This window comes from Macrosteles quadrilineatus, unplaced genomic scaffold, assembly GCF_028750875.1.
Source record: "Macrosteles quadrilineatus isolate MER2022 unplaced genomic scaffold, UCM_ALF_1.0 Scaffold_1__1_contigs__length_201487025, whole genome shotgun sequence".
In the NCBI taxonomy this organism is placed as follows: Eukaryota; Metazoa; Arthropoda; class Insecta; order Hemiptera; family Cicadellidae; genus Macrosteles; species Macrosteles quadrilineatus.
This window is the reverse complement of record NW_026542594.1, coordinates 182,774,422-182,793,083: the sequence shown is the minus strand read 5'-3', so window position 1 is coordinate 182,793,083 and position 18,662 is coordinate 182,774,422. Positions and strand designations below refer to the sequence as shown.

Here is an 18,662-nt window from a genome sequence, read left to right as displayed (position 1 = left end):
CAACCAATTTAACATCTTATAAACTAAATTACCACCAATTTATTAACTTTCCGCCCAAACAAAGCTTGAAATCACCTCAGCACGAACCGACACAAAAACCGTCCCTTGATAAAGGGCGGCAATATACTAAGCTCCTTCTAATGCTGTTAGACCTATTTGTCTTGTAGGGTTGGTCTACAATTTATTGCGTTCCTGTCCGAAATACCGACAAAAACAGGGCCCTGCCCAAGGAGCCCCATAGCTCTACAACTCCTAACTTAAATTAGGCAATTTCGTGGCAATATAAATGTTAATGACTTAGTGAGAATCCGCCTACTCAAAAATGGAATTTGGACGGAAATTGGAAAATCTGTTTCTACGTAGAGCAATGACGTAATGTTTGTTAAATGTCCAATACGGAAATAATAAATGATTGTACATAACAAAGTTGACGTAATAAAATGTTAAGTTATTTTGTCATTGAACCAGTAATAGTAGACTCAACACAAGTAGGCTTCTCATTTCGTTGTAAATTTTGAAGCTCGTTTTCGTGTCTAGTTCATGTCCGGCGACACTGATCGCTAGTGTCGACCAGGGCTAGGGTGTCGACAACATTTTCTTTCTATTGTTTTAAGGGTAATTTCGTTAAGGGTTTGTTTTAAGGGTTTGTGCTGTTTCGTTATACAACTAGGGGACGAGTTATTGTTTAAGATTAGATCGTTTTATTTCGTTAAACGAGATTTTAAATGACTGAAATAAATAACAAGAAACAAATTGCAATCAAAACACGATCTCTACATTGCACCGGACGGAACAAACAATAACATTGTCTTCAGCTGTTCCATAATGTTAAGAAATCTACTAAGGGAGTATGTTTGATCCATGGTAATAGCAATGTCACAAGCATATTTCAACTATATTAATCAAGTGTCCATGTATATGCACAAAGAAGAATTGAAAAAATAAAGATTTGTTTGAATTAATATTACCTTCGTAGGTTTTATTTTTAAATTAAAATATTGGAACTATAATAAAGAAAATCGCAAAAGCCGACAAACGTAAATGGTAAACATAGGTTGCTGTTGTGTAAAATTATTGACTATTTGATACTGAAGTAGACATAAAGTGCGCTGGTGTCAAAAGTTATATTTTCTACCTTTGGCATAGTTTATGGGTCATAACAGTTGCTACAACTCACAATAAGTCGTTCCATCAGCTTGACTCTGTATAAAAGTTCGTGAATTCGACAGAAATTAGTAATTTACATCAGCACAATCGGTAGCTCGCGTCAACTAGACAATTATGGGGAGGGATGGAATGTCTAGTTGTATTAATAGTCAAAGGTAAAATGTAACTAATGGTAGCACTCCATCAATCAAAAATCTTTGATCGCAGTTTGGACTTTCTGAAGACCCTGTGTTTCATATCCTTCGGCGCTTCAAACTCAAAAATGCCCAATTACATGAAGAACCCACATCTAGACCCAGTTCCGACAACAAAGACGTCCTAAGACAGGAAGTACGCCGGCTACGTTGCTACGTAGAAGCACAATATTCGTCAAGATAATGGAGATAGCGACTACGTTCCCACGTTATAGCGTTGTAGCGATTTAATTGCGCACCTGCAGCGCTACTAGTCACTTCCGGTCCTGTTCCAGTGTTCCGGTCTGACGGTGCTGTTCCACACTCCACACGTCACCGCCACCACAATATACTATACAAAATACACCCAAATGTGAGCGCGGTGGGAGCATGGTGGGATTATCAGATCAATTGTGGGATACTTTGGGCTGTTGCGGGACAACATGGGCACGGCGAGGGATAAAACTGGCTTACAGTACATCAATTTTTACAATTATCGATTAGATTGTTTGACTTAAACAAATATTATTATTTGAAGACACGATTCTGGTAGTTTGAGTTGTTATCATTTTTGTAGGCCTCTGTGCAAATATAGCAAATACCTAATGGTAATTTAATTTCGTAAGGCTCTTATAGGTTATATTTGCCGGTTTGGCTATTTTTTGTCTTTAGGTTAATCTATTCAATTCAAAATAAAATAGAGCTCTTAATCGTGGATAACTGTCTCCTTGGATATCTTCAATTACGACAAAGCATACTTTAGTTAAATTATTTTAGGCACGCCTCTTCTACAAGGACCATGTTCAATTCCTGTCATTCGCCAAAAGGTTTTAAAGTTGGTTTGAAACCCAACTCAAGCTTTTATTCCATTCTTTTTGAGTCGATATTTTCCTCAACGAACAGCCATACAAGTTAAACAACGAAGGTTTAATGCAAGAATTCGGACAAAACTAGAGAATGTAGGTGCAAACATTACGGTAATTAGGGAAAACGGGGAATTCCACGCCTAGCTCAGGGATAAAGCGGGAATTTCCAATCAACGTGGGATAGATATTCCCCTTTGTTGTCAAAACAACGCACCCTGACTAATGCATTGCTGTAGTTGGTTGCGGTTCGCTTATCTTTGAGATAAGTGTGTTGTTTGTTTACGCTACCAGAACGTCACCCATTCTACCACGACTCTTTGGCAGGGGGGCATTGATATAGCAAAATAAAATGCATTGAGGTGTTTCAGAATTATGTCACAATGCGTGAGAGTGGCTTTACAAACCGTCCGTTGTAAAATATGTGTGTTCAATTCAACAAAAACACATAGATCAAACATATTACCGCATGGATTTATAATGCTAACATAACAACTATTTATGGTAGAGTAATGTATATCTCGATTCAAGCTTGTCCTCTATTATAATAAACATAGGCCAAAACCAAAGCACAATATGTAAAATGTAATCTCAAATAAGAGGTACTTTACCTTACAATTTTAACCAACTTCAACAACTTCTTGACTTAACGTACGTACACATGAAAAAGTATTCACAAATTTTTGAAGATGTGACAAGTCCATTTGTAGAAACCAATGCCAATTATAAAACATGTTGTATTATCGTTATACTTGTTATAACTGTTATACTTTTGTGATAAACATTGACAAAAAAAAAGAAAACTTGACAAAAACCGCACAGAATCGGGGTTTTGAACTCCGTAATTTTATTTACAAAGTAGTTAGTAAGGCCATATTTTAATGGCTAAAGACACTCTCGCCAATCCAGTGAATACATTAAAACGATTTGGATCTTGATAGATAATTTCGTTTTTCAGAAGAAGTCCGCGTAAAATGTCTCTTTGGCCGTGACAGACAGACAGACACACAGAAATAAGACTAGTTTCGGCTTCTTCCTTTAGGTTCTATATTGTGTGATAAAACGTAAAAATATATAATTCTGAACAATGTACAAACAAAACTCTAATTTTATTTATATAGATATATATTGTATTACTGTATTGTTATACTTGATCCTGTCACGTTTGTAGATTACCTGATGCAAAAGAAGCACGGTTGGCAGAATAAAATGGCTAAAACCATATCATTAAGCCAGCTTAAATTAACATTTTAAAATATATAAGCTGTAAAACCCATTTCTCTTCTACACTATTATTTATAAACCGTCCCGTCATTTAAACATCATATTGTCTTTCTGACTGTACACACAAAATAATTGTTAATCTATGTGCTACATATTATTTAGGCCTACTGTATCTCCCAAAAGCATCAGGAAAGGACAACCCACTGCGCAGATTAAACCCAAGCAACAGTAATCAACATTTGTGTTCGTCGGTCATTGAACCACGCAACATCATCATTATGTCATGTTTTGCTGCAATCTACAATCCAGGTCGCCCGGTTTTTGTGCCGTGAGACGCGACAGTAATAAGTTAATTAGAAAATCGTCCAATCGGATTTCTTGTCATCAGCCAACTTTCTCAGTTTTTTACAAACTTAGACGGTTAATCAATGGGAAAAGTATTGCTGTGTTGAAAACCTGATAGATTTTGAAGTTTGCTTTTGATTAAGTACTTAGTACATCCCCTGCGTAGTAAATTTGAACCAATCTGAACTAGGAGAATGGGGGATTGGGGGATTGTGGTATTATATCCAACATCAGGGCGAATAAAAAGTCAAGACCCTCCCCATCTAATTATAGGTAAATATACAGATATCCTTTTGGTGGTCGTACAACCTTAACAGGAAGTTTCATTTGATAATTAGAGATAAAGATTGTGAGTGTCCCCCAAAAGATTTTTGGGGCAAACCAATTTTTTTTATGTAAACCCCCTTCAAGTGACACCTCATTTTGAAGAGTCTACAAAAACTTAAAGAATGATGAAAACCAGAGTTCGTTATCTCTTCTCTATCTAAAATGTTAGCCAATATTACCATTACATTAATTTTCTTATCTTTTTATTGTGTAGACTTCAATAAATTTTACGAGCTACCATTTTAGATAGAGATAAGATAACGAACTCTGGTTTCACCATTCTTTAAGTTTTTGTGTCACTTGTAATGTAAACCCCCTTTTACATTTAAAATTTTTGAGTTGCCCCCAAAAATCCCCCATTTTTGGGGGACACTCATAATTTTAATCTCTAAATCAAATAAACTTCCTGCTAAGATTATACGACCACCAAAAGGATATCTATGTACATTTACAGTACTTAGAAAAATATATGATGAAAAAAATGAAAAAAATAGATGGAAAAATATTAGATGGTCTTGACTTTTTATTCACCCTGTACATACAGCCGCCAATGAGCTGATGTCTAGGATTTTCTAGGATAGTTTACGTACCAGTGCTACCTCTACTTTTACTTTTAGTCCAGTGTACATATTCTAGCTATATAAAAAAGTCCAGAGTATTTTTTCTGAAGCAGTACAAATCCACAGTATTTACAGTGTACTCTATACCACCGTGAGATTGTGACTAAACTTACTCCATGGCAGCTATGTTATTGTGTTTGTGTACTCACTGGTTTTTTGTTGGAACTCAGCATCGTCCGTATCGGTGAAGAACCATATCTGGAACAAAACGGAACAATGTGAGCATTAGTTATGCGACGTCCATGGCAACAGCATAGCATAGTGTTGGAATCGAGCGCGACTACCACCAGTGGAGCTAGGCCACTACCACTATAGTGGATATTTGATAACTTGGTGGAAAGTAGAGGAAAATAATGTAAAAGTACATCACAACCACCACCAGTAGTGCTAGGCCACTATAGTGGATATTTGATAACTTGGTGGAAAGTAGAGGAAAAATAATGTAAAAGTACATCACAACCACCACCAGTGGTGCTGGGCCACTATAGGGGATATTTGATAACTTGGTGGTAGGTAGAGCAAACATAATGTAAAGTACAGCGCAACCACCACCAGTGGTGCTGGGCCACTATAGGGGATATTTGATCACTTGGTGGAAAGTAGAGGAAAAATAATTTAAAATTACAGCGCAACCACCACCAGTAGTGTTAGGACACTATAGTGAATATTTGATAACTTGGTGGTAGGCAGAGCAAAACATAATGTAAGCACGAGCGCAACTACCACCAGTAGTGCTAGGGTACTACAGTGGATATTTGATCACTTGGTGGTAGGTAGAGAAAAAATAATCTACAAGTAGACCCTACATGTACATCAATAGAAATACTACACGTAGAATATTGCAATGATTTCGAGGATGTGTTGTTGGGAACTCTACGTGGTGTCTACAGTGTAAATGTACATGAATTTCTATCAAAGTACACTCTTGTTCAAAATGTGCACCTGTGCCTAGCTGCAGTGAGTAGTGACAGTAGTTGAAGCCACTTCAGCACTTCATGTTCAAAACTGTGACAGGTGCACAAAAAGAATGAACAGTTTGCTAAACAGCTGACGCAACGGGTGCAAAAATAAAAATAATGTCTGTAGTAACAGAATAAAACCGAAAACTCACATTCTAAGTAGATGTCCAATTGTTCGAGTAGTACAGTTAATTTTTGCTCTTTTACCCAAGGCAAGTTATAAGCTTAGTCAAAAAATCGACACTCTTTATTTTCTAAAAATATATATGCTACAACATGTAAAGGGAGCTTTTGAAAAATCTTCATATTCTTGATTTGTGTTAGAAATGTTAGTACTTTCTGTTTTACCAAACAGTCATGTTTCACTATAAATAAAATATTAAATTCAGAAAATAAAAAAAAAACTAGATGAATCGCATAAAAACTATTCGCAATCCTACAAGCTACAAGCAAAGAGCTCATAAATAGGTATTAAAAAACCAATATCAACATATTCTGTAGTTACTATCACAACCAGCATTATTCCCTAGTCAATGCTACAACGCACTACTCAGTAAACCCCACAGAATAAAAATTTGTTCACCTGTAAAAATAATTTGTCACAAACTTGTCCATTTGTAGCTAATCAATTTGTCAAATCAATACAATTGGTACAAATTAAATCATTTGTCTCCAGCGCTTACATAGGCTTGCTGTATGTAGGCGAGGCCACATTAAACCTCTTGAACCTCATTAATTACCCCAGAGGTCAGCAATGACTCAGTTCAACACAATTAGTGCTTTAATGCGCGAGGTCAACGATTATTAAACTGATTTTGAACTCCCCCCTTCCACCGCCCCCCTAGGCGCCTACGTCCTTTTGTCTGTATGATCTAACAGGGCGTCGTCGATTTTCGATCATCGGGAAGTGGTGCATACAAATTGAGGTGTTTATGTAAACGATTGGAAAATAAATCTGAATGGGATATTTTGGTAGATTACATTATTTGTTTAAAATTTGGTGTGCATAATCTTGGGGAACTTAAATAGGTTAAATAACGATGTTAGTATGATAAACTATATGTAGCATGTTTAACATAACATAACCTAAACGAACATAAGTTTATGTGACTAAAACAGAAAAATAAAAAATAGTGGCTCTAAGGTTTGTTCTTGTAACACGTAAGTTCTGTTATTTATAGGTGTATCGCAAAGAAATAGGTATGTAATTTCTCAACTAAGTAGCTGTACTGAGAAATAAATTTAAACTATGGTATAGGAATAGAAAATTTAACTGATCTTTTTAACTATTCCACGTGAAATCATAAGAAAGATGATTACTACAACGAAGGTAGCTAGAAAATAAATATTGTTATGTTTGTTTGTATTCCTCAGTGTTTCGTGGAAAAGACAAGAGCACCTTTGTTAATGAAAATTTCAACCCGAATAAAGTGTGCAGTAGTGAGGTTGAGGTAGTATTTTAACTACTTTTAACCAGTGTGAAAAGTAACTTTCAATTACAGGCCTACCTTATTAGGGCTATGCCTCATATATCTATAAAGCAATTCCTTTTATCATTAGATGTAAAATATGGACTAACACGAACGGGTGAAATTTAATTGCGAAGCATTCGTTTTGGCTTTGAAACTGTCAGATATTGTATTTGCGAAGGTTTATATGTATTCCTATACAGTCATAGTTTTGCCAGCATATTTGGAAAAATTCACACTAAATATGCAAACCAACTCCTGTTCTGAATATAAGGTTTCAACTAACTACAAGATTCCCGCACGTAGAACGGGCAAACAGCTAGTTCCAAATGAAAATTGATAATGATTTTTAAAGACAATGAAGTTACAGAATTGCTTCACCTGTTTAAAGGTAGAGTAGCAATACATGATTAAAAATAATTTTTCTCAGCTACAGATGTTCGGATTGTTTTCGGGTATCACTGAATTAATTAATAAACAATAGTAAATTAAACCATTGCGTGTGAGTGTTGGTAGTCTCTAGTGAGCTTCACGGACTTCGGTACAGGAGGGACGGGTTCGATTCCCGGCACATCAAAGACATAAAATAACACTTTGTTTGAAGTTCATTGTTGGTGATGGTGTGTTAATGGTGTGTGTGTGTTCATGATGTGGTGTTAATATGTGGAGTTTTTATGTTATGTTTGAACAACATAAAATAAGTGTGAACCTTCCATAAAACGTACTTTCCTTTGCAATTTTTCATGTAAAAAATTTCACCGGAGTAGACATCAAAACAAAAAATCTTGTAAAAATATCGGTAGTGTAAAATTTTGTTGCTGAGGTTACAAACTGTATACCTGAACTCGCACAACTTGTAACACATGGGATGTCTTAGCTGTCAAGACACAAAACACGCGTAAAGGGTTCAAGTTTGGTCGTGGGATACTAAACCACATGTTTGGCCATGTGCTGTGACGAGTGATGTAACCAGTAGCGGAAGCCGCAAAACATTCGGTGGGGAGTGTTTTTGGATCTGGGTAAAAAAAATTGGAAAATGATTAATTGCTTTAACTAAGTTCTCACGGGTATTTGCTCTACTAGAGTTTTAGAGAGGAAGTCTAAAGCATGTTGCATTTGGGGTGATATTTTTAATGGTTTGATTCAATTTGTCATGTCATTCATATATTACAAACTTTGTTTTTTTCTTTTGCTAATTTCATGTTTTTGTTATTTTTTTTAGAGTTTAACTGTAAGAAAGGACCGAGGTCCTAAGTTCACCTGAATGAGGATTTTTAATTTAATTTCAATGTCGACACTATTGGGCCAACTATTATCTCCAAAATGAATTAAACTACTGTAAAAGCTGGGATGGACTGTTAATGCCGAAACGCGCTCGTACACTAATGGAAATGCCCCAAATGTCCCAAACTTTAAAAAAAAACCTAAGTACATTATTTAATGTTACGATTGTCATTTAACGATACAGAACTACGTACACTGGTTGCCTCTCGTAACTTAACTCAATTAGAATTGTGTTAGTAATCCGTCCAACTGCATAAAATCTTAAGATGATCGAGATCTTAAAATATATTGTACTTTAGGACGATAAGAAATCTGGCAAAACTATATCTTTCACATCAAAGTGGAAAAATCACAAAAATGTGAATTCCAAGTTCAATGTGATGATTTGTGGACAGTACTAATGAAAAGTTCACGTTGACATGTAAGATCAATTTATTTAGTTCAAAAGATGAACTTCAACGAAGAAACCATTTATACTTTGGAAAACTCACTCCACCAATGCTAAACGATACTTTATTATAACTGGAAATTATTTCGTTTATTGACTGCGTTCAAAAACCAACACATCCAAACTTCAGGATTTACAATTTGTATAGAGATGATTCAGATACTATAGTTAAATGTTAAGTCAATATATAACAACAAGTATTTTCATTGATGCCCCAAAACAGACAGCCCTTTAGATATACAGTCATAAAAACGTAGATCTTTTAAGTAGTTTGTGTTCCTTATCATCAAATGTTCCAGCGACAGACCAGATACAAAGTCTGGAATTGATAGCTGATAACCTCTTATCACTCCAGGGCCTATCCCACAGGACAGGGCTTAGGCGTGGTGTAGGGAGTGGGATTATCGGAGTTAACATTAGAGCAAATAAGGATATGTTTAGTTAATTGTTAAGGACACATAAAAATCCTTAATATTTTCGAAGAAAAAAAGTTTTGATAACCATCATCATCAATGCCAATCAATCAATTATTGAGATGGGACGCCACTTAGGTGCGTTTTTTAAAGGATGCGTGTAGAATGGTGTGAGATGATATGTTTAGTTTTGTTACTGAAAAAATCTGTTGTTTTATTAGCCAGGATCAATTTGTGTTTATATTTTGATAAACATGGTTTTGTTATTGGCGAACAAGCTCTTTTCCGTTTCTAAAATCTATTTATGTGATTGATTTAATATTATTGTAAAATACTTTTTGTGCAGTCAGCAAGGAGCATTAATCTGCATCATGAATTTTTGCATATTAGCACTATTTTAAGTACGCCAAAAATAATTTAATTAAAAGCGCGCGTTGAGGAAGGCTACCTTCTTTTGAAAAGATGATTTTTTTCGCCAACTGTAACTTTGGACTAAGTGCACCAGCGACAATCATTTGATCGCTTCTTTCTCATTATCTTAAAAGTTTCTTTAGATCAGTTAAATTATACTTTTGACATTGTGTGACATAAAACAAATTATTTTTCTTGCACTTCTATTTCTTTTTTTGCGTGATTGCGATTTTGAATTACGAAACACTCCCTAAATCTCATCCCACGAAACAGTCTATTGTGTATGCAATATAATATCGCATTTCGCTATGGCTTGCTCGTCGACCTGAAGGATTGCGGTACACCCTGACACCCGATACACCCCGGAGGTCCACGACCAGGCGGGGTGCGAGACATGCGGGCTGTCTGTAGGACTCCGCCCCCATGGCTCGGTGCCTGCGGGTAAACCACAAACCGCCCCTTGCAGGGGGTATTTAAAACTCTGAAGTAGCCGTATAGGTGAATTGTTAATAGGTTCGATATGATAATGTTGATGTATATTTTATCAGTGTAGCACAATGAACTGTGTAGAGTTTAAATTAGCTTTTAGACCCGACTTGAAGGCGTATTTAAATGGAAGACGAAAACAAATCTCTTATATTCCTAATAGTGTATATACAATCTTTAATTCCTGAAAGAATAGATTTACTTGATAGCCAGACTTTTAACTTTGTAAACATTAAGTTTCTATCTTGAAACTAGTGGGGAAAAATATAATCTTACATTCTTGAAGGATATTTTAACTTGATTGCAGGGCGAAGTCTGTTAAACAAATTAGAATTCTTTAAAATTATTGACAGGATTCGCTTTACAAAAAAAATTAAATAGCAACGTTTTACAATTTAAATATGGTACAGTAGAATAAAATACGTCTTCCTCTTCCAACATTATTCGGTAAATGCACACGTATCCTATAAACAATTTTAAGACGGATTTTTTTCTAAAATATGTTCCAAATGGTGGTCGAATACGACTAGAAACACCGGTCATCATAAGGCTAACAAAAAATTAACCATCACGCATGTGGGTTTTTAAGGCTGGATATTAACAATTCTTATTAACTTATTTGAAGGTTAATTAATTTTAAATAGCACGATATTAATATTTAATACCATCCAGCACGGACGCATAAGTCTTATAAAAAGTAAATTAACATCTAATTTGTATCAACATCAAGTCAATGTATTAGGATTCTTGTTCAAAGCACGTGCACATGTTAGTTTCTGGAGTAATGTTTTAATAGCTAATTTATTTATACTGACTAATATTTTAATAATTCATCAGAACCTCTTTTCACTGCTGTCTTGAAAAATGTTAACCCCCTATTAAAAAAAAAAAACTAACTGTTATAGCCACGTGAACCATCAAAATTATGTCTACGAGTCACCTAAAGGTATAATTTGCCTTTTCAAAACATTAAGCATTGAATATATAAACACCAGTGTTATATATTCAATACATTAAGGTGGTAACTACGTAGTTGCACCTGCCTGGGATATGTAGAACACTCAAGACACTGGTTGGAGTAGCTGAGCTCGTGCTCTCAATAACTGGACCCGCATGGAGGCGGGAGCGACATTTTGGGCATTTTGAAACACGTGCGGCCCCTGGGCACTTTTGAGTGGCCGCCACCTGCACCTGCCCAGCGCCAGCGCCGTGCTGTGTGGAAATTTGGACCACGGGTGCTGACGCTGACAGTGGAGGATGGTGATAGACTTCCGTATCGGTTAGCACAAACAACCGAATGAAAATATCGATCGATGTATCGATTGTTCGATATATCGTTTGGTTAGTTAGGTAAGGTTAACCTAACCTAACGATATATCGAATGAAACAATCGAATAATCGAAATTTTCATTCGGTTGTTTGTACAACAGGTACGGAAGCGAGGATGGATATAGGAGCAAATAAAATCAAGGGCTGTGGTGTTAATTGAAATATAAATCTTTGAGAAGTAAGGGTGTGCTTAGTAACCATTGACATGCTGAAATTGACGTTGAAAAATGACTTAACAGCAATAAATTCACTTATCTAACGACGATAAATATCTTTAAAATTACCTGCAAACATGAAATAACAGTCGGTGTTTCTATCATAAAAACCTGACTAAAGCTAGAGATTTGCTCTGAGACAATCCATGTACCCATGATTACTTTGCACATTCCTAATTTCATTATTTTCCTTGTCCCTAGCATTCAAAGTTACGAGGGAGACGGTTTGAAAGTAAAAATTGTATAACGACAAAACAAATTAGCTTATATTTACTCTGTTCACATTTTAATACACTTTTTCAATTTAGTTCTGTCACACAACTAGATGAGAATTAAAATTAAAGGAATGAGAATTGTATGAGAGCGCAGAATTAAGAGTGAGACCCTATAAAGGTCCATTTCTATATTATGTGAGTGGTACAATTAGGTTGCTATGCTCAATCGTGGAATGATAACCGTTATTTTAAAGCACCACAATCTTCTCTAGCATTCTCACACCCACCAGCACTGCTCAATTATAAAATTAAAACTTTAAAGTAGTGAGAAAACCAGAAATTACCTCATAAATCCACCCAGTAGTTCGCGTGCGCAACAGTCGACATTTAATTACGTAACTGTCTTTGGCTTCTCTAACGACCGTGTAAAAATTCCGCAAGAGTCGGAGGCTGTAATTATTGTACCACTGGTGCAAGTTAAGTACTCAGATAAGCTTTGGACGTGTTTACGGTGCAGACGTCACGCGACCACGCACACACGAACGGGGAAACTGGAGGGACATTTTCCCGTAAACGGGATAATTAAAATGCTCGATGGGATATATTTGAGTTCCTACCATGGAAAAAACGTGAATTAATTTCCTCGGAGATGAAAATAAAACTTGTTCGAGCTGCAAAGTGGTTTTGAATAAATCAAACATCGCGCAACCAGTCACACACGAACAGGGAAACTGGTGGGACTTTTCCCAGTAAACGGGATGGTTAAAATGCTCGATGGGATAAATTGGAGCTCCTAGCGTGAAAAAAAAACGTGAATTAATTTCCTCGGAGAAAAAAACTTTTTCGAGTCGCAAAGTGGTTTTGAATAAACCAAACATCACACAACCAGTCACACACGAACAGGGTAACTAGAGGGATTTTTATCCTGAAACGGGATATTTTTAACACTCAATGGGACTGCGAGTTCATATCACAAAAGAAAACGTGAAATTAAAATTCTTTAAGATGAATTAAAACACTTTTTCGAGTTGCAAAGTGGTTTTGAATAAATCAAACATCACACAACCAGTCACACACGAACAAGGGAAACTGGGGATTACCCCTGAAACGGTATATATTAAGACAATTGGGGAAATTATTAATTGGGGATTTTCAAAAATAAAAATAAATGTGAACATGGGTTTTAAGTCACAAAGTAATTTTAAAATATATTTTAATTTTAATTCTAGTGGTCGTAATCAAGTCTAAATTTTCTGATCAATAGCCTACACGTTTTAATTCATAAAACAATTGAAAAATCTACAAAGAAAATGTCTAATCTCACAGTGCACTAGATACTTAAATAACAATAACTTAATTCCCTTGATTCCAAAAATATTTTGAGATGGCAAATAACTCTTCAGCAGCTTTTTAAAATTAACATTGCTCTTATAGCGGACAAATCCAAGATGTCCGTTGGCTTCCATCGACTCCCTTGGAAACCATTCCAAACTAGAAAGACAATGTATGACCTCATAGTGTCCATATTTAAATTTTAATCACTTCGGTGTTTAAGAAAATGTTTTGGATGATAAATTAACTCTTCATCAGCTGTTTGAAATTATCCAAGATGACCTCCAAGGACTCTTAAAGGATTCAAAGTTCAAAAAGTATTTGCTATGGTTATTTTGGTGTTTTAAACATTTACCACACCAGATATGTCAACAATAATAGTTTATGTCAACACAGTACTACACCAATGTCACATTGCGATCTGTTGATCCGTCAAAGTGTCTCACCGAAGTGTTTTCATAGCTGATGACTTGTGAACTGATCCTTGAATAGTTTTACCTCCTGGCGGCAAACCCATGGGCGTTTCCCAGCGCTTGCGGCGCAATTGTGTTGCCAAAGGTGTAATGTCGCAATCTGGGTGTAAATGTAAGGTCAGCAATGTCTATTACACTAATTACACTATAAGATAATGCAACAACACGGCAATGCCCAACCCAGACCTAGATCGCCAATGCTGCCTAGATCACGTTGACGACATAGAGGAAAGAGTGAGTTGTTTGTATACTATATAAAATGTACAGGTGTAAGGATACATTGTTTGTATTTGTATGTAGTTGTAGTTTGCTTGTTTATGGATATATTTTAATCAAATTTGGCAATATTGTTCATTACTAAGCTATCAACATTTCAATAAAAACACACCACAATATCTTCCTTGTAGCAGCAAACCTAAGTACTCATTAAAACTAATGTTATTTGAATAGGAAATGAATCTGGCAATTTTAAGGATATATTTTAGTAGAAATCCTGCCAGGACAATGGGAGTTCACTTAGTCTGCAGGTGTGCTGTGGCGGAGGTATTCTAATATTACCATTTATCTGTAGGGTTTGATAGTATTTAAAGAAAATACCAGTAGAACAACATGTTTTTGTCTAACGGAAAACTACTTTGAAATTGCCTGTGTTAACACAATTTTCAACCTTGTTTATAGTTTTGCTAAATACAGTACTTAAGCCCACCAGCCTAAAATTGTATGAGAAGAAAATAGCTCATCGTTAAGTCAAATAAATAACCTAATAGACCCGGAACATTACAATAGATACGTAGTATTACTTTAAACTAAACGACTACGTCTATGGATCAAATTTACCCACGAGGAAATCGAGCTGGCACACAGCATGGACCTTCGGTCACCAGGATCCCGGTTCAAATCCCACCAATCACCGATGAAATTTATCCATATTATAATGTCAAGTCTCCCTAAGCTTAGCCTGAAATGTGTAAAACGGTTCCAGGCTAAATACTAGAGACCTAGAAAAGGCGAGGACATAAAAACAACTTCATTGATTCAAACTACAACAAAACTGGCCCTTTAAATTTTAAACCCACTGGATTTAAACTCTATTGACAACAATACGCACTATAGCAAGTCCCATTCACCCGGACATATTGTTGCACCCTCCGTACCAGCTGCTCGTCGTACGCCCGACAGCCGCCGAGCGGTGCGCCGGGCTTCGCCCCACTGGCCTCCCTAGGTTCCCACGAGCAACACGTGGCCTTCCACATGCTAGACATACATCAAGCATAGACCGAGGGGTCGGCAGGAGTCGCTAAGGCAAAAACAACGCTCGATCGTTTCAGCATGTTTTGTCTAACATGTGTAGATGTGGTTCATGGTGACAAGTTTAAGGTTACGCAATAAAGTTTGATGCGTCAATATGTGTTGGTGTATTTTTTTAATTACTAATTACTGATTAATTAAATTATTTGTCAAGTGTCTATTTTTTGTAAAAAGGGGTAAAATGCAATGATTTGCACAACACAACGAAATCACTTATGTCTAGTAGAATTATGTTTGTTGTAGTTTTTAATTGAATGAAGTTATTTGTTTGTCGAGAGGTAGTGATATTGTCGTATTTCTGTAGGGTCATGTCATTATGATCATAAAAATGTGGAGTAGGAAAGTAATGAATGTGTTAACAAGTCACGTTAAGTACAGCAGCACAAACGTTTCTATAGTCTGTATGATGGAACCTGTCTTCTGACCCTCCGTCTTTTTGGGATCTGGCCAATGTTTAATTTCAGGGCCAGCCCCAGTAGGCGAAGGGCTAAAAGACAGGCTCCACCGTACATACTATAACACGAAGCGTCGAACGTTTTAACAACATTTGTTATTCGAGTAGACTTGTAAACAAAATCAACCGAATACATGCCCAACATCACTAAAAATTCACGAAGCAAAATGATTACTAAACTCTAAATCATAAAATGTACATTGATACAAGACATGATTAAACATTAATAGCATACAAACTCGGTATCTCAACATCAACTACAGACACTGAATCGCTTCAGAACGTAGACGTCCCACAAAAACAACTCTCGATACAAATTTAATCGACGGAGAGATCGATGTCAGATGTTCGCATTTCGCAGCTGCATGTTACAGTTAGCTGGCCTGGCTTGACCGGTTGTCTGCTCGTCTTGTCAGTGATATCTAGATAACGTCTCAATCAACCGAGGTCCTGATGGGACCAAAATTATTCAAAGAGCACTCACGTCCTAATAGGAGGTTATAGAGAGGTTTCGATCGCTCGAAATCGAGCAGTAATGTGATCAATGTAATGCGAGTACCATTCACGATATTGTATATTGTTTTGCTTTGTAGGTCCTTTAAGTATTTTCTTTACTGAATAATCAGTGGTGTACAGTCATAGCTTTCAGTTCTGATAAACAGAAAGGACTCCAAGCTATCGAACTGTAGGATCAGTCAGTAAAAGTGGATATTATAATATCCACTATAGTAGGCCTATACAGTATATTATGTATGTTATAGTTTATTGCCACATAAGGATTTGCATTTGGTCGAAGGCCAAATTTTAATATTGTATCAACCCCGTTATTACTTCCTTTCTAGAAGCAAACATAACAGAACGCAAACGTTACTTCCAGCTACACAAAACTACTAAGGTTTATTTTTGATCAATTTTATACATAATACCACACAATGTAGTATGCGGCCTGTTATATTTCAAACTGTTCATTGTAATATCTTTAAGTTAATAGTCTTTAATTCATAACAAATCTGTTAAATCAAATATTTTACTAGACTACCATAGCCTTTTATAATAGAAGGCCGCGGCGGCGTTGATGTATATGGCAACGTCGCGCCGGCCGGCTTGTTACCATGGTAACAAAATACGTGTGAACATAAACACTGCACAGACGCTCCACTATGAATTGGCGCAACAGCTGTTTCGGTAGGTTTACTGCTCTGAAATGTATCAACAAAGTAAAAATCATTACCAAGTCCTATCACGTACTTGAATCTCATCAAACCACGCAATGTTACAACACAGATATTATCAAATTAATTCTCACTGAAAAAAAATCAAATCGATATTCCAATACGAATTCTAATCTAGATAAGATTGAGCAACCTTTGAACAACATTGTGTACCCGACACAGTCGTAACTTATCAACAAGACCCGCCTTTCTGTTGCCGATGTGGAGATAATACGTGTAGATTGGGTGGGCTGAACCGGCGGTAAAACTTCCCGCCAAAACCGGACCCTGGAATACACCTGTCAATGAGTTCGTTAAATGTATCCACTGCCATCTTGATTGCGTTTCATGACGCGTTTACAGCGTGGTTCGCCGAGGAGGTTCCCCGTAAATTCTTCGGGGTAAAAGAACAGCCTTGAGACTTTGGACATCAATAAACATGTAATTTGGTGTGAGTTCTACACAAATTTTTGAATCTTCTTGAATGTGTCATATATTTTTTGTTTTGTATAAAGGTTTGGTGTTCCGAACCTAGACTACAACCTATTGGCGGAATTTCGACCCTTATTTACAGCACAGAAGTCCTATGATTTGAATAGTTTTTTGTGGATCATACAACATCCAGCCAACCTCAGAAAAAACGTATCTTTCAGTTCAAATCCGTGTTATAGTCTGTATGATGGAACCTGTCTCCTAACCCTTATTGTCCTAGAACTCCCAAAATCTAAAACGATTTGTCAGTCTCCACCTAAACGGAGAGCTGGGAGACATGTTCCATCATACAGACTATATTGTTCAAATGTACACTTCCGACTGACAATTTTTTACAAATATTGTTGAAGATCCAAATATCACTGCAATCCCTATCAAAGTAGAATTCAATGTGACCTCTTATCTCTTGTATTTTCTGTAAAGCTTTACTTCAAAATATCCACCGAAAGACATGAGATTGAGCTACCCTACAAAGGCTTTCTGTTTGATAAAAATATTTGATGGCGTAAATACAAGGATTTTCAACAGGATTTCCTACCTACAATACACTATAGCAGCCTCGTTGTACTGGCGGCCAAGGGGTCAGTCGCCGTAGCAAATTGCTCCGGTTTCACCTCACTTGGTCACTTCCATGCCAACTTTCTCAACCGTGTATTACAATAGCTTTCTTGTAAAAATATAACAGAGTATTCACTCCCATAGTGAAATTCTGGCAATTCTAGGTTTGGTAAGTTCATACAGAATACTGCAGAATTTGAACTTTTTTAATTTCAGGTGGTAAAACACCTGACTGTGCCGAGCTTTGTAAAACCATTAGCCAGTCGCCGGGTAGACCCGGTAAGGAGACAGGCTTCGTCATACAGAGTATAGGGCATACAAATATCCACCATGTCGTAGCCAAAGGCTGTCAAGAATTTGACGAATTTTGCCTATAACCTTAATAATCTACTAGCAGGGATAAAAAAATTCAGAACTTGCCAAAATCGCACTTACTAGAATTTCGAGAACACACGAAAGTTTGTAAATGAATGTGCCTATTTTTTTGCGTTGGGTTTTAAATATTTCTTACTTGTTTAGCCACCCGAGTATGCAAATCCTTTTCTTTTGTTTTCGAATGTAGGCTACTAGACAAGCATAAAAAAAATATCTAGTGGATCATTTTCTAAATTATACCTCGCCTGGCCTCCTGCAATCCTTTCTACACCCTCACTTATTCAAAAGGTTGACCATAACCCGAAGATTAGTTAACACTTTTCTTAAGTCTAACTCACCTGCCCTACCGAGCAGAAAATACGTTCGGCTCTACCTAAAAGTGGCTGAATAATTTAATCTATACGTCCTCAAGAATAAACGACTTCCTAACTTTTCATAGATACTCTCACCCAACCGACTATAACAACAGACACACAACAGTACCAACAAATCTACAAGGGATCACAGTTAA

General features: G+C 36.5%; 1 protein-coding gene across 1 annotated transcript in view; it reads right to left on the bottom strand.

Moving 5' to 3' along the window:
• Nucleotides 1-18,662, bottom strand: part of LOC128991345 (fringe glycosyltransferase) — a 106,283-nt gene that overhangs the window by 82,450 nt on the left and 5,171 nt on the right. The window contains exon 3 of the mRNA XM_054414155.1: nt 4,869-4,917. Coding sequence (XP_054270130.1) covers nt 4,869-4,917 — 49 coding nt within the window. The remainder of the gene's footprint in view (nt 1-4,868; nt 4,918-18,662) is intronic.